Source organism: Aplidium turbinatum, chromosome 9 (assembly GCF_918807975.1).
Source record: "Aplidium turbinatum chromosome 9, kaAplTurb1.1, whole genome shotgun sequence".
NCBI lineage: Eukaryota > Metazoa > Chordata > Ascidiacea > Aplousobranchia > Polyclinidae > Aplidium > Aplidium turbinatum.
In genome coordinates, this window is record NC_137480.1 from 7188203 (window position 1) to 7203218 (window position 15016).

Consider the following 15016-nt stretch of genomic DNA (forward strand, 5'->3'; position numbering starts at 1 on the left):
GACAATGCCTGACAAACCTGTCAAAACCTGGTAATGATCGACAACCCAAGAAAACGTTCGACAATGCCTAACAAACCTATCAACCACTGAATATGTTCGACAATGCCTGAAAATCCTAGACAATGCCTGAAGATGTCCGACAATCAGTGGCGTAGCTAGGGGGGGAGGGAGGGGCGGACCGCTCCGGGCGGCACGTCTGGGGGCGGCACTTTCAGACTACGATTTTTGATTTTGATTATAATCTGATAAAAAACGCATTTCATTTTCACACAGGGCCGGATTTAGCTAATGGGGGGCCCGGGGCACTTTTAGATCAGGGGTCCCGTGCAAAAAAATTCGCCTACGGCGCGAAACACCCCCTCGACGTCTACAGTAGCATTAATCCAGCACTGCACAGTATTTTGCAGAAACCACAAAAGCTAAAAGAAAAAAAATCACATTTTTTTCACGTAGGGGGGCCCTTTAAAAGTCGGAGGGTCCGGGGTACCTGCACCCTCTGCCCCCCCCCTAAATCCGGGTCTGTTTTCACATGCTTTTTCTTAAAGGGGCGGCAAAATCTGAATCCACTCCGGGCGGCACATTCCCTAGCTACGCCTACTTTACAATGCCTGAGAGCCCCTGACACCTAAAAATGTTCGATTAAAAATTTCGGACAATGACTGATAATGGTTGACAAGCCTGTCAACCATTGATAATGATCGACAATGCCTGGAAATCCTAGACAATGCCTTGAAATTACCGACAATGCCTGAAAGTAGCTATACGGTAGGCCTACTCTACAATGCCTGACAACCATTGAAAATGCTCGACAACCCCTGAAAATGTTCGACAATCCCTGAAAATGTTCGACAATGCCTGAAAATGTTCCATAATGAGTCATTAATGACTACCAAACCTGTCAACCACTGATATTGATCGACAATGCCTGGAAATCCTAGACAATGCCTGGAAATTCCCAACAATGCCTGGAAATTCCCAACAATGCCTGAAAGTAGCCACTCTACAATGCCTGACAACCCCTGGAAATCCTCGACAACCCCTGAAAATGTTTGGCAATTATCGCTACCGTATATCTCACCCTAAAATCGTTCCGGCGCCCCTCTATCTCAGGTTTGTAAACTGCCTACAACAAGCTTTAATGAGTCACTGGAAATAAGCTTAAATGATAGTTCCAACGATCATGAAACAGAAGTTGCATAACCTACGTGAAGAAAGATTATTGTCTTGATTTTTCATAGTAGGCTATTCTGTGAAAACTTGAAATATACGCCAAACAAAATATTCCAAAAGAGCTCAAAAGCCACCACTCGCCAAGCCCAAACCGTACAATAATAGCCCATCATAGATACGATAGCCAAGCTGGCAACCTTGATTGTTGATTATGTCCATAAAGTCAGTCGAGCGTGACGATAATTCCACGATTGCTGAGTTGCATATCTATATGTAAGATATCTATGGTTGTAGAATTAGTTGTTGTAGAATTTCAACAAAATAGTAGTATACCCAAAAACTCTTGCGGTCACGATCTCATTTTTCTAATTTTATTATTGGCTATTTTCAACCGTGGAATACAGGAATTGGCCACCTATTACGTATCTGGCAACTCTGTAGTAGAAAATTCAAAATATTTCAGACTTTTTAATAGGCTAGACTGGGGTAGGTGTCCTGCCTAGCCTCAGCCTGTAGGTTCATGCTCTCTTCCCATATGCTTAGACTTGCCGAGTTGGCCCACAAATTGGTTTTTTTATTTTAAAAATAATTGTTTAAAGGATTGATTATTTGGTACACCAGCTTGCAATAAACTTTCTGTATGGTTGATATTGGGAAAAAAATTGCGGAAGTTTCTTTAAACTGTTTTTACTCATTAACCAAACATGGAAAGCCCAACACAAAGGAACAATGGACTATTTTAGCCTCATTTGTGCAAGAAAAAGGTAGTATATATTTATGATAGCATGCCTCTAGGCCTATTATGTTAGTAAAAACCAAATTCTAGATACCAAAGACTGGCAAGACACAACAATACCACAGGGTTGAGCATTACAACAGCATATTTTTTACATATTTACAAATAGTTTAGCATTCAAATGTTTTCGGCTTAACTTAAATCTTCATCAGGAATATGCAAATATTTATAAAATACATTAAATTTCAACTTCTTGAAAGTAACTACCGTAATTAACTAACTAAACAACTAACTATAAGCACCACGAAACACACAACGATTAAAAGCAATAGTGTAGAAAACATACAGAAAGACGGAAAACAAATTACATTAGGAAAAGGCAACTGCATAATTAAGTGACAAAAGAATTTGCACCACGGTTACGTGATTCAACTAGTAAATGTTGAGGAGAATGGACGTGCCTCCCGCCAATAATTGTTTGTTTAAATTTGAGTTGTAACGTTTGATTAACAGCGCTTCCTGAATTTTTGTATCAAATTGGGATTTGCCTTTGCGTAAAATTTTAAATGAGTCATTAGAAAATTTTTGATCTGTGCGAAAAGAACAATCCATGATATGGTCTTGATGGCACTTTTCTTTAACTCATTAAAGTTCAGATGCTCCATACTCTCGTGGTCAAATGTCTGGTGGACATACCGATGTACGTCAATGCCAAATCACACGGACATGTAAAACTGTATACAACATTTGAGTAAAGAGACGAAGGCGTCTGGGACTTAAGTTGAAAATACGAAATAATTTTAAATGTTTTATAAGTAGGAAAAACGTCTATATCAAATTTATTTTTCATAAACTGTTCGATTTTATGAGCAAACGTTTTGGGTTCTTTTCCCACAAACGGAATGGACAAGCAATGCTTCACGTTTTACTCATTTTCAGCATTTACTTTTTGGTTGGAATTCTCAGAGATAAAGCGATTCAATATTTTCTCAAAGTACAATTTTGGATAACCATTATTATAGAACATTTGTTTTAATTTCTTAGTTTCAATATTAAAAAGAGCATCATTACAACAAATCATTTTAGCCCGAGCTAATCGGCACAATATAATTTTTAATTGCATGGTGTGGTAACATTTATATTTAATCATAAGAATGATTTTTATGTGGTAATATTTATATATAATGTTTAAGGTCTGTTTATATTTTATTTAATATTAAGGCTGTCTGGCCACCTGATGAAAATTCTATCTATCTAATTGAACTATCTGACTCCAATAAATTATTTCCACATATTGGTTACTCGAATTATAATTTTTAGTTATCAGAAGGTGCTCGTATAGTATTGTAGGTTTATATATAACAAAATTGAATGTAGATATTACAGAATAATGAAACAATAAGAGGTTACAAATTATCACATTTGAACAGTCATCCAAATTGCATAGCCTACCGGTATGTTCTAATTTTTATTCTATCTTGTTTCGTTGTTTGTTTTTCCACTTCTCTCCTTTCAAAGGGAGAGTTTTATTTTCTGTTACCTTTTTTTCTATTTGGAGCAACTTAAATGGAAAAATACAAAATCTTTAGGAAATTGCGCATAGGTTAAAATGGTTCACTTGTTAGGAAGGAAAACGTGTAATTGGCATGATAGTGGATCGCTACAATGTGTAGCGCCCAAGCACTGTCTCTGACGTCACACGCAGTGGTATCCATTTAATTTGTAAAAATTTATCGGTTTTAGCGCAATCCTGCGTCTCGCTTAGAAATTTAGGGAATTGTAAATAATGAATTTTTGGAAGAATGCCTAATCGAACCGAACGTCTGCGCGATGTTCGAAAGAACGTGGGTTCGACACCGCTTCAGAGCACGCGGCTGTGTCTCGGCGAAAGACACTTAAAGGCAAGCCAAAATAAGGGGAGCAGCTGACTCGAAGACTATATGTCACTTCGCTGCTTCCTGTCGTCTGTTGTATCGCATCTGTGATTGCAGTGTACTGTATGTTATCGCAATGGGCGCAAATAAAAGTATGATTATTATTATTATTATAATCTCATTCTGATTTGTGCTTCATGGACACATAGATTTGCCGTTATGTTATATTGTGTGGATGTGTTGAACGATTGCAATACTTACAGTCAAGTCATCTTAAGCAATAACAACCATGATTCCTGACTCAGTTTTGTTACTTAGTCTTACTTGGCGGTACTCACTTTTGGGGTGCAACCTATTTCGTCCCCTGAAATAATTCAGAAAAACAATACAAGAGAGCTACAGTCGCTAATCGATGTTGCCGCAATCTTTCCCTTGAAAAGATAGCGAGAAGAAATACAAAAGCGCCAAAGTCGCTGATCAGAGTTGCAGAAACGGTTGACCACGCCAAGTATCTTACATTTCTGTACAGTATATATATTATAATATAATCAATGAAAACAGTGATGAGTAATGACTTAAAAAAATGTAAAAAGCGATTAAAAATAGTATATACCATACTAGAAATAAATAAAATGTAAAAAAAAAACGATTGAAATAAACAACAACTAAAAAATTTTTTTTAACCATCTCTAGTTAAAAGAGTCTCACTTTTTATATCTTTGAATAATGTAGACTACAAAAAATCTTGCATTACCCAGTCTTCGAAATTAGCCTTGGCAATCGGCAATTGTCGACACAGATGCATGAACGGCACATTAGCGTCGGCAATAAAAATGCCAAGGCCACACGAGCGGTTGTAAGGTTAGGGTTAGACATTCCTCCCAGTCATTATGTCACAGCCATAGATTTGTTCCTTAGTCAACACCCTGATGGATCTCTGCGAAAAAGAAAGAAGCGTGTGCAACTGTGCATGGGTATCAAAGCACGAAAGCCGCAAAACGTAGACGCTCCATTGCGAATGGCGAAGACAGTGTAGATTTACAGCCAAGCGATGAGCCTCTTGATGTGTCTGATGACGCGACAACCTCATCCTCCGATACAGCATTTGATGATTCTGATTCTGACAGCTAGTTCATTATCAAACAGACTTTGTGTTGCTCGCAGTTGTGCCGAAATTATGTTAGTGTAGCCTACTGTATACGTAAATCGAGGCAATCTCCTCGCATGAAGCTATTAATTTGTTACCGGTATCTGGTTGAGCAATTAACGTTATTTTACGGTAATTCAACGTCGCTAGAAGTCGAATTAATGTAAAACAAACGTAAATTTCCTATAGGGCATTGGGTCATTCCATTATATTTCAGGTCATGAAAAAAACCAACACTCTTGGAAATGTTTCATACTTTGGCAGTAAGTTCACAATCATTAACTGAGCACACCAAAAAAAAATTTTTTGAAATTGACCAAGTGGTTTAGAAGTTGTGGGGGTTTGAAATTCACCACCTGACCGGGGCATCGTGCCCCCCAAAATTTAAATTTTTGCTAATATCTTGTAATTTATAGCTAAAAAAACAACCAAAATATGTAGAATACCATTTTTGGGGGCAAGGAATCTGAATTTCCAGTCAAAATTGGTGAAAAGATATCATTTATAGATGAAAACAACGTTTCAAAAATTTTGGAGGGGATAACTTTGGGGGGTGCTTTGGCAATGTAGCCATGACCAAATTCAAAACTTTTTTTTCTGAAATTATTTACCTGTTCATGTTATGTCTTTATGATGAGTTATTTTAGTTGTTCCATGTGTTTTTTGAGAGGGACTGCAGTTTAAAACTGATACTCAGTTTGGCAAAATTACAATTTCTTTGACATGAAGTTTAGGCATTTTTGAAAAAGAAAATCGTAATGTCTGTCATCTGACAGTGATTTGTTTCAATCCATATGATCAAAAAAGTTAAAAGTATAATTAACTCCCATAGGTACAGCTTAGAAATTATTGAGTGAGCATCAAGTAATAAAAAATACACCAAATTGCACATCAGTCTAGTTAAAAAGTTTTTCAAGTTTGTTCAGTTCTTGCGAGCTAAAAGTGTAACTTCTACCACAGGATGTAGAAGGTGGAGTTAGTTTCAAAAGTGCAGAAGTGGGTGGCATCCAGCATATATCTTCTTTTCCAAACCAAACTGTTTAACTCCTTTCCTGCTGAATAATAAAAACATCATAGCCAGGCAGTTTTCTACTTCAATGAAAAGTTAGTTCAGAAATGATAAGGGTGCAGGCAGGTGCTGGTTTGATAAGAAACGGTAGTAAAATCTTGATCAGACTAGCTGTGTGATATCAGCTGAATAATAAAACATTGGTAGTTTGACACATAAAAACAATTCTTAAAGAAATAGACCATAATATGGCTGAACCATGCAAATATTGTGACAAAGCATCAGTTATGTTTCAATTATTTTCATTTTTTTATATGTATGGGTTGATATTTTCTAAGTTGAATATTTTGGTTTATGCAAAACTTACATCAATCAAATTTCGTGAAAATATTATACTTCAATTGCTTTGTTTGAAAAAAAATTTTTTTTTGGGAACTTTTTCTCAGCGCTTCGAAATATTTCCCCAAACTTAGCGTATCAAAAATAAATTAAGAAAAACTTTAAACCTAGATTACCATTTGAAATGTTCATCTTAGCATATTTTTAATTGCAATTTAAATTAGGGGCGGATCTACCGGGTGGGCCTGATTGGTACAGGCCCACCCAGATTGACAGTGGGCCCACCCAAAATCAGATTTATGAAAAAAACATATTAATGTTTAATGCTAGAACAACCAAGTGGCACTGAATTGTATGCGGCATCACTATTTCACAGCATTTGTAAGAGATAATCGGTAACACTAAGTTTTTGTGTGCTGGGCCGCCGTGGCATTATTGGTGAAGGCCCACCAAGATATTTCTTAGGCCTATCCATAAATTACGTTCTGAATCCGCCACTGATTTAAATGAATTCCTTGGATCTTAAATTGGTAAAATGCATCTTTTCAGTGCGAAAATCGTTCAAGTTAACGAGTTATTGTCAAAAAATGAAGGCGCAAAATGAAAAAATAGCTGTGCTCAGCTTCCAAAATCCTACTAGTGGTCAAAAATTTAAAGCGCTCTATCTCGGCCCCCAGTGAAGATACTTCAAAAACATTTTTTGCTATTTTTATTATTTTTTAGTATGTACAAAATATGCCAAAATAAGCAAAATCTGTGACTAGTGGTTACAAAATTTGAAAAAATTTGATGATTATAAATGGAATGCCCCACTGTACAATGTTAAAAAAGCATTTAAAATTTGCAAAATTTTAGAAAGAATTTTGACCACCAGTCCAGGCAAGGAACAATATGGAACAACAAAATTGGAGTGTGTTTATCAAAATATAAGTCCAACTTAACATTCCCCCCAAAAAAAATGTTTTTTTTTCTTCGGCTACATGGGCAAATTTCTCCCCAAAATATACACCTCAAAAAATATTTACAATCAAATTACTCCAAAACTACATGTTTTTCTTATATTCTGTTTGCAAATTTGGATTCCTCATCCCCCAAAATGGTATTCTACATATTTTTATCAACTATCTAGCTTCAGTATAACAGATATTGGGGCATTTTTACTTTTTGGAGCTGAAATACTGCCACCGTGCGGTTAAAATTGAAAATGGTGTAACTTTAAAACCCCTCAACCAATTTCGAAAAAAAATTTTTGTTGAGCTCAGTGGGTTGCCATCTCTCACATATGTCAAAATCAACCAAATCGGAGAATATGGGTGGCATTTCCTCTAATTTTGACCTGAAATATAATGGAATGACCCCATTGTTGTTACACAATATAACCCTCCGGGAAAATTAAATCGATTTGTGCTGACTTGAACGTTGAATCAACCCAAAATTAACTTTCTCCCCCCCCCCCCCCGTGAGTTATTTAATGTGAATTGCTGTAACAGCGTGCGTAATCGCGTTGCTCGCTTTATCGCTACTTTTGGTATTATTACATCACAACAAATTAAACAGTGCGGTCGTGATAGACTACTCTGGAGTATATTTTTCGCTTCTCGTTTTAGTACAATTTTTTTGGAATAAACGTTCACAGCAATTGCCAAGGCAATTTCAACTTTTGCCGATTAGCCTCGGCAACGTTTTTGCCGAAGTAAAAATATGCTAATTTCAAAGACTGGTTACCACACTAGGCTGAAGGCTGATCAACACCAGAGTTGGTAGATGCAAATTTTTCTAAGTATGTCATTGAAACAGTCTTGATTCAGAGATAGCAAAAATATGCAGAACAGTAAGTTGCAGGTTTTTTGGATGGCCTTCCATATCATGGTACAGGAGATGCATTGGCTTTAATTAACAAATATCCTTACTTTGATGAGTTGATATGCAGTTTTGTAGAAATTGTGTTTTGGTACAGCTAACTTATCATTGATTAGAGATAATGCAATTACAATTGTGTTGCATTTCAAAATATAATTATAAGTGTTCACAACAGATGCTAATGAAACACAATCTTTATGTTAACCCATAACTTCGCAATATTTCATGATTTGTGGCATTATGGCTGATTTAGGTTGCTAATATTTTCATGCAAACATCAGTTTGCAACGTGGCCACATTACCCACAAAAATATCAACAATATATATGCATGTTTTTTTTGTCTTTTTGTGTTTCACTTAAATGCAAAAGAAATGTAAACAACACTTCAGCAGTTACTACTAGATCAAAAGATAGCCATGGAAGCTGTTTTTTATATATATAATTGGCATTGCTTTTTTCACACTTGGTGTACCAGTATTGAGAATATGCAAAATATTATGTAATATTTATAACAAATTACTGCAGATGGGAAGCTGACTACCGTGGCTCTTGGGACTGGCACATCGTGTTTGGGTTACAATCAAATGTGTGCAAGTGGAAGATTGGTTCATGATAGTCATGCTGAAGTGATTGCAAGAAGGGGTTTTAATCGGTAAGAACATTAACTTCTGCGCTAATACCAGTCGCTAGCCTATGCATTTATAGTCTGTCTGTTTGCTTAAAATCATTAAGTCATGTGCGCGCGTAAATAAATGTATTTATTCAAAAGTCAGTGTGAAATTTGGGCTTGACTTCTTGCGCAAAGTCCCTTAATATCTGGGGGTACATTCGATAAAACCACCCACATTTCTTCCTCAACTATCAGTCGTTCTCGTTTTTAGTTTTTCTGTTCGATTGTTCGTTAATACAAAAAATTCATGCTCACATAGGTAGGCTATGACGTGGAAAACTGCAGCAAAAGCACAATAGCTTTCTTTCCAATGCAAGGATATTCATTTTGAATTTTTAAAATAAAATAAAATTTGAAATAAATAAATTTCGCACTTAACGGGTTAAAGTTAAAATAAAGATTGGGCCACAGTATTTCAAAAGCTCAATATCTCGCGACACCCTTGAGCATTGCAATTGGCACCCCAGGGTGCCGCGGCACCCCGGTCGGGAACCACTGATATAGATCTTTGTGTCACGTGGTGGTAATCGGAATAGCTACTTGTATTGGCATACTCATTGTTTACATAAATATCTGACAAACACTTTTGTCATAAATTGTTCAACACCATCTAATCATACCAACTATAAAACAGTAGTTTTGTGCTGCTCATTATGTCTGTCAACGATCTTATGTTTGGTGTTGATCATACTGGTGAGTGTGATGATAATTACGTTGCAGGTATATATTCGAACAGATTTCCAATGCTTATGACTCATTCGGAAGCTCCGCGATATTTATGGTAAACGAGAAAGAAGGGACATGCAAGTTGAAAGACAACATCAAGTTTCATTTTTATACAACTCAGTCACCATGTGGAGACGCTTCCATCTTTCCAATTGGGGAAAGTGTGTCAGGATGTACTGATCCTCATACTTCTTCTGGACAAGATAGCATTTTTGTCGGAAAACATAAACAATCAGAGGATCTATGTAGCAATACTTCGAAAAAAATGAAATTTTTTCATCAAAATTGCTTGACAGTGACAAAGATAGATCAAGATACACGAACAACAGATATTAACAGGTAGATTGTCATTGCAAAACAACATTCATCTTAACTTTTTGCTTTTTGACTGCACAATCTTGGTGGCGTGACAATCAAGGCTCAAGCGATAACTTAGCAATCAATAGGGGTGGTGATTCTTTTCTTGCAGCAATTGTCTTCACTCCTATTTTCCATCTCGTTCTGTGCATTGCATCTTCCTTCGGTCCGACTTTGATTTCCCCCTTCTTCACTTGTTCTTTTTGGTCGTCCCCGTTTTCTTTTTCCATCTATCTTTAAAGTCAATACCTCTCGAAGAAAACTTCCTTCTTCCCCTCTTAGTGTCCGTACCATCTGACTCCATTTGCATTTGCTTTTCAATTGACCATACTCATGTTGTTTCAGGACTGGAGCTAAAACTGCGCCAGGCGAGCAACCCGATTCTCACTGTGAGGGTGCACATTACCATGAAATAGGCTTACTGAGGACAAAACCAGGTCGTGGTGTACGGACTCATTCTATGTCTTGTAGTGATAAGATCATGAAATGGAATATAATGGGATGCCAAGGTGGTCTAGCCATGCTTTTCTTGGATCAACCAATTTACATTTCTACTTTTGTTGTTTATGGAAATTCAACCGTTGTTTCGGCTTTTAAGAGAGCTATTGGAAACCGTGTTGAAAAAATATTAATCGAACGTATCCTTGACGATTCGCAATACGCGTTTTCAATTCCTACTGTGATTGCTTCGGACATCATGTTTCAGTTTTCAAAATCTCAAGAAGCGAGCGCTATACCTTGTGGCAGCGCAATTTCTTGGACCCTTGTCAGTCAGAACTGTCATGAAGTTGTTGCAAAAAATGGTCTACGTTTGGGGGTTACGTCTAAACAGAAAAATACTTCAAAAGCTGCTTGCTCAATAAGTCGCTTTCAACTGTTCAATTGCTACCAGAAAATACTCACAAAAGTTTCTCCAGATTCCAAACTCAAGAGAAAGGCTGATGTTGTCAATTGTAAATCGTACAGTGATTACAAAGCTTTGTCCACTGAGTATTTGAAAGTTTGGAATTTAGTCCAAAAGCGTTTTTTTCCAAATTGGGTTAAACATGACAGATCACTAGATAACTTTTAAGTTCTAGCATTTGTATGTGTATGAAGTTGCAACTTATTTGAGATCATAAATTTCCTCTGTAGGCTTAGTGTGCAGTGTGCACATGAACGAATTATGATGGGTTGGCGAGACAACGAATGGCGAAAAAAAATACTGCTAAATGAATTCGCAATCAAACAAAATTACGGGATATTGTGATATTTATGAAAGAACTGAAGTGGTCATAGCAGGTCATATAGCTGGACAACAGATGGGCTAACAAGTTAACATCTTGGAAAAACAAATGCAAACGAAGAAAGCTAAAAATGATATGGAGAGACGAGATTGACAAAGAATGTGGAACAACAAACTGGCACATAAAAACACACGATCGAATGGATTAGCAAGAAAACAGAAAGGCCTTTGCTCAGCAGTGGGCTACCACAGACTGAAAATAATGATTGTGCTTACTAATACTTACACAGTATCGGCTATTAATAACTTACTGCAAAAAGTTCTCAATAGCATAGCCATGGTCTGATGAGCACTCTCTATTTATACTGATTACGGTCGATCTAGAAACAGGTTAAATTAGGTTATGATTCCAATAAGGGTAAAACAGCCTGCCAATTAAGGTTTTTAGTGAATTGTATTTGATGCAGTACCTATCAGTAAAATCTTATCGTTTTATTGTCAATGTTGTGCATGCAGGTTGTTGTTAAAACTAAAAATCGTGCTTACTGCTGATGGTTTGTTAAGTGGTAGTTGTTTTTCTGTGTTTTGCGGTGAAATGGTGATCTATGAAACTTCTGGAAATCTTGAAACATTTCAAGGTAAGCTAAAATGTCCAAAAATTCTGAATAATTTCTTAGAAAAGTTTGATAAAGCTTACTCAGCCACAAATTACTCCACATGAAGAAATAATTTTCTCAAGCTTCTGTCAATTCAAGTGTGATCGAGAGTACATTGGTAACTTGGATACAAGAAAGTTATTGCATTTTCAGAAATTTGGTTGTGGACATTTTTGTGGGTACTGTTCTCTTCTTTGTTAGTTCATCTCGTAGTTGCTTTGGCTAGCTTTTTAACGCTGTACAAGCATAAACAAGGACGATGGTACTTCTTATCTATCGCAATCGTGGGAGTTCTCATGCATATCACTGGAGGAATGTTGACATGTGAGTTTAATTGTTTCAAAATAATTTGTATAAGACAATACGACTGCAAGTATAATGTAAGTTGCTTCCTCTGATGAGGTTGAAGTAAATAAAGAAATCTTTGCAAAACTTTTTTTCTGAGTAAACCCTCAGAATGTGGAGACATGTATCTGCGCTTAAATGTCGAGGAACCCTCTGTGTCTGCGCCTAAATGTTGTAGAACCCTCTGATGGCCTAGTAACTGATGTTGCAACACAGGATTGTTTGCTTTGTTTCAGGTGCTGTAATAGCTGGGGTTTACCGATCTTTGGTATTACCTATGTCTCGTCGTGAAGCCTTGTTATGGGGAGGAGGACAAACCGTCCTTGTAGTTTGCGTATCTTTTGCAAGGTTGCTTCCAACATTATGAGTCTTTTGTTTATCCTACACTGCACTTAATCATCTTCGAACTACTACACGAACGAGAGGTTTCGTCGGAAACTTGGTGAACTGGCTCATAGCAAATTCAAATATGACAGATCTGTCAGCAACTATTGTCATTAATTTGCCGTGTAGACCTTGTATTTTGTCATCAAGTCACAGAAAACCAAACAGGCATAACTTGCCTAGACGGAAACAGCTCTTTTTAATTGTCACTTTATATCTCCGTGAAGATTTTGTTTTTACAATAATACCTCATTTTTCATGATTCACACACTGAAACGATATTTTCAGCCATTTGCAGCATTACTGGTTTTCGTAGCATGGATAGATTCCACAGTAGATCCAAAACAAACAAGTAGGATTAATTTCACAAGGATGGGTATTTTTTCATGAAAACATGTTTTATGTTATTTTAAACAACTGCTGCAGATGTAAGAAGAGTTGATATCGTAGCGTTCTGGTAAAGTTCGCTTTGATCAACTTTTCTTTGCGCTTGCACTATGTTATTCACATCTCTGGACAATGGTCATTTATCAGTAGCATTGACAGGAAGTCCAAGGGGTCCTGTTGGACCCGCGATGATTTTACAGGCACGGAAACTTTGACACCACTTCTTATACTATGGATACAGTGCGTTTTATAGATGTGTCTTGATTTGGAGTCCGAAGATCTTATTGGCCATGAACCCAAATTATCTTCTCTACCATCCTGACGGTTATTACGTACCACCGCATGAAGAATACAAACACAAGCTGTGTCAGTGATGCTATTACTCTTTTCGCAATTTTTGTTTCTTTTTTTGATCTAATTGAGTAGTAGTAGTCCAGTTTTAATTCGGTGATGTCCCCGTTACCGAGGGTGGCCGGATTCACCTCCAAGTGCCGCAATCGTCTTCACACCCTTTGCGGCACTTGGAGGTGAATCCGGCCACCCTCGACTGATTTTAAATTTACTGTAGCCTAACTTACTGTAGAATTTTTAGTAAATGATTACATTTTGTAGCCTACATACCTAGTCAGCAAATCAGTGCTTTTTGTACATTAATTCAACGTCTGCGGACGTTAAATAAATGTAATGGACTGATTTGCGGGCTGAGTAGCTTCCGTTTTCTATTTAATCTGATGTGCAATAAAAGGAATTGTTTTTACAGCCTGAAGTTTTCACTGTTGTGATTCTGTGCCGGAACGGAGGTTTAATTTTGACAAAATGTTACATGATGTGTTTTGAATGGTAGTTCCATTGTGAGCTCCTCTGTGCCAGAATAATAGGCTACTCTGCCGGATTTTTAATAGGCTATGGCCTACTGATGAGGTTTATTACCGTATCCAATCAGAAGGCTTGATTTAAATCGCGGATTGCAGTCGTGTGACTCATACACATGATTTTGTGAGTTTTTCGAAACATTTCTGTTATATATTCCCGTAGCCTACTGATAAAGCGATTTCAGGCCCGGATTTAGGGGGGGCAGAGGGTGCAGGTGCCTCGGGCCCCCCGAACTTTTGAAGGGCCCCCTACGTAGACAAAATGTGATTTTGTGTTGTTTTTTTTTCTGACAGCCTTTGAAGTTTCTGCAAAATGTTGTGCAGTGCTGGGTTAATGCTACTGTAGACAAAAAGGTGGTTTTTCACGCCTACGGCGGGAAAAAAATTTTTGCACGGGGGCCCACGATCTAAAAGTGCCCCGGGCTCCCCATCAGCTAAATCCGGCCCTGAGCGACTTCCAGGTTATTCCTGGCATTTTGCAAAGTTGACAGAGTAAAGTGTCCATTTGTTGAAGTGTGGTTGCCTGTGAATTGTGCTATCCACTAGGTGCCGCTGAAGGTAGAGTTCTTCAATTGTGTTGCTCAAGCGTCAAGCGCATACATCGATCGTGGAAATGATGCTGCTCGATCTTTTTGTTTCGTCGTTTGCAAAGCTGGGCGCTTAACCGACTGGGTGTTTGTGCAAATCAGTTAAAAGCATTCAGTGCATTTGTTCAACGCATGCAGATGTCAATTCAATGCAAAATTATACTAACTTAATTTGCAGGCCAGTGCAGCAGGAGTGTGCAAACTTGTAGCACTGCCGGACCATAGGCCTACACATAGCCTAACTAGCTTACTTGGCGGGCCACAGCTTCACTATATTATGACGAATAATCACGTCCGGCTCGGCTATTAGGCTACATAGTTTTCAGTTTCATTGCAATTACACCATCAAAATTTTTGATTACGGTACATTACAATTAATAGCCTACGGTACTTAATTCTCGCAATACATGGAATAAGAGACGTTAAATCGAATATAGATTAGCGTGTTCCATTTTTGGGAAGCGCCTCCCGCAAATAATTGTTTAAATTTGGGTTGTAGCGTTTGATCAACAGCGCTAAGTCATTAGAGAATTTTCGATCTGTGCAAAAAGAACACTCCATCTCCATAATATAGTCTTTGATGGCACTTTTCTTGAAGTTCAGATGCTCTCGTGGCCAAATTTGCGCAGAAAGACGAAGGCGTCTGGGACTTCAGTTGAAAATGCCAACTA

General features: G+C 37.5%; 2 protein-coding genes across 2 annotated transcripts; both read left to right on the forward strand.

Annotated features, from left to right (window-relative positions):
• The first annotated feature begins 1664 nt into the window (after positions 1 to 1664).
• LOC145777499 (tRNA-specific adenosine deaminase 1-like) lies at positions 1665 to 10963 on the forward strand. Its single transcript, XM_082588881.1, has 4 exons — positions 1665 to 1934; positions 8662 to 8788; positions 9527 to 9871; positions 10235 to 10963. The coding sequence occupies exons 1-4, from the start codon at positions 1811 to 1813 to the stop codon at positions 10959 to 10961; spliced, it is 1323 nt and encodes a 440-aa protein (XP_082445007.1). The 5' UTR covers positions 1665 to 1810; the 3' UTR covers positions 10962 to 10963.
• A 661-nt stretch (positions 10964 to 11624) lies between these two features.
• Positions 11625 to 13340, forward strand: LOC145777500 (transmembrane protein 170B-like). The gene is made up of 3 exons (XM_082588882.1): positions 11625 to 11752; positions 11924 to 12094; positions 12352 to 13340. The coding sequence occupies exons 1-3, from the start codon at positions 11710 to 11712 to the stop codon at positions 12480 to 12482; spliced, it is 345 nt and encodes a 114-aa protein (XP_082445008.1). The 5' UTR covers positions 11625 to 11709; the 3' UTR covers positions 12483 to 13340.
• Positions 13341 to 15016: the final 1676 nt, after the last annotated feature.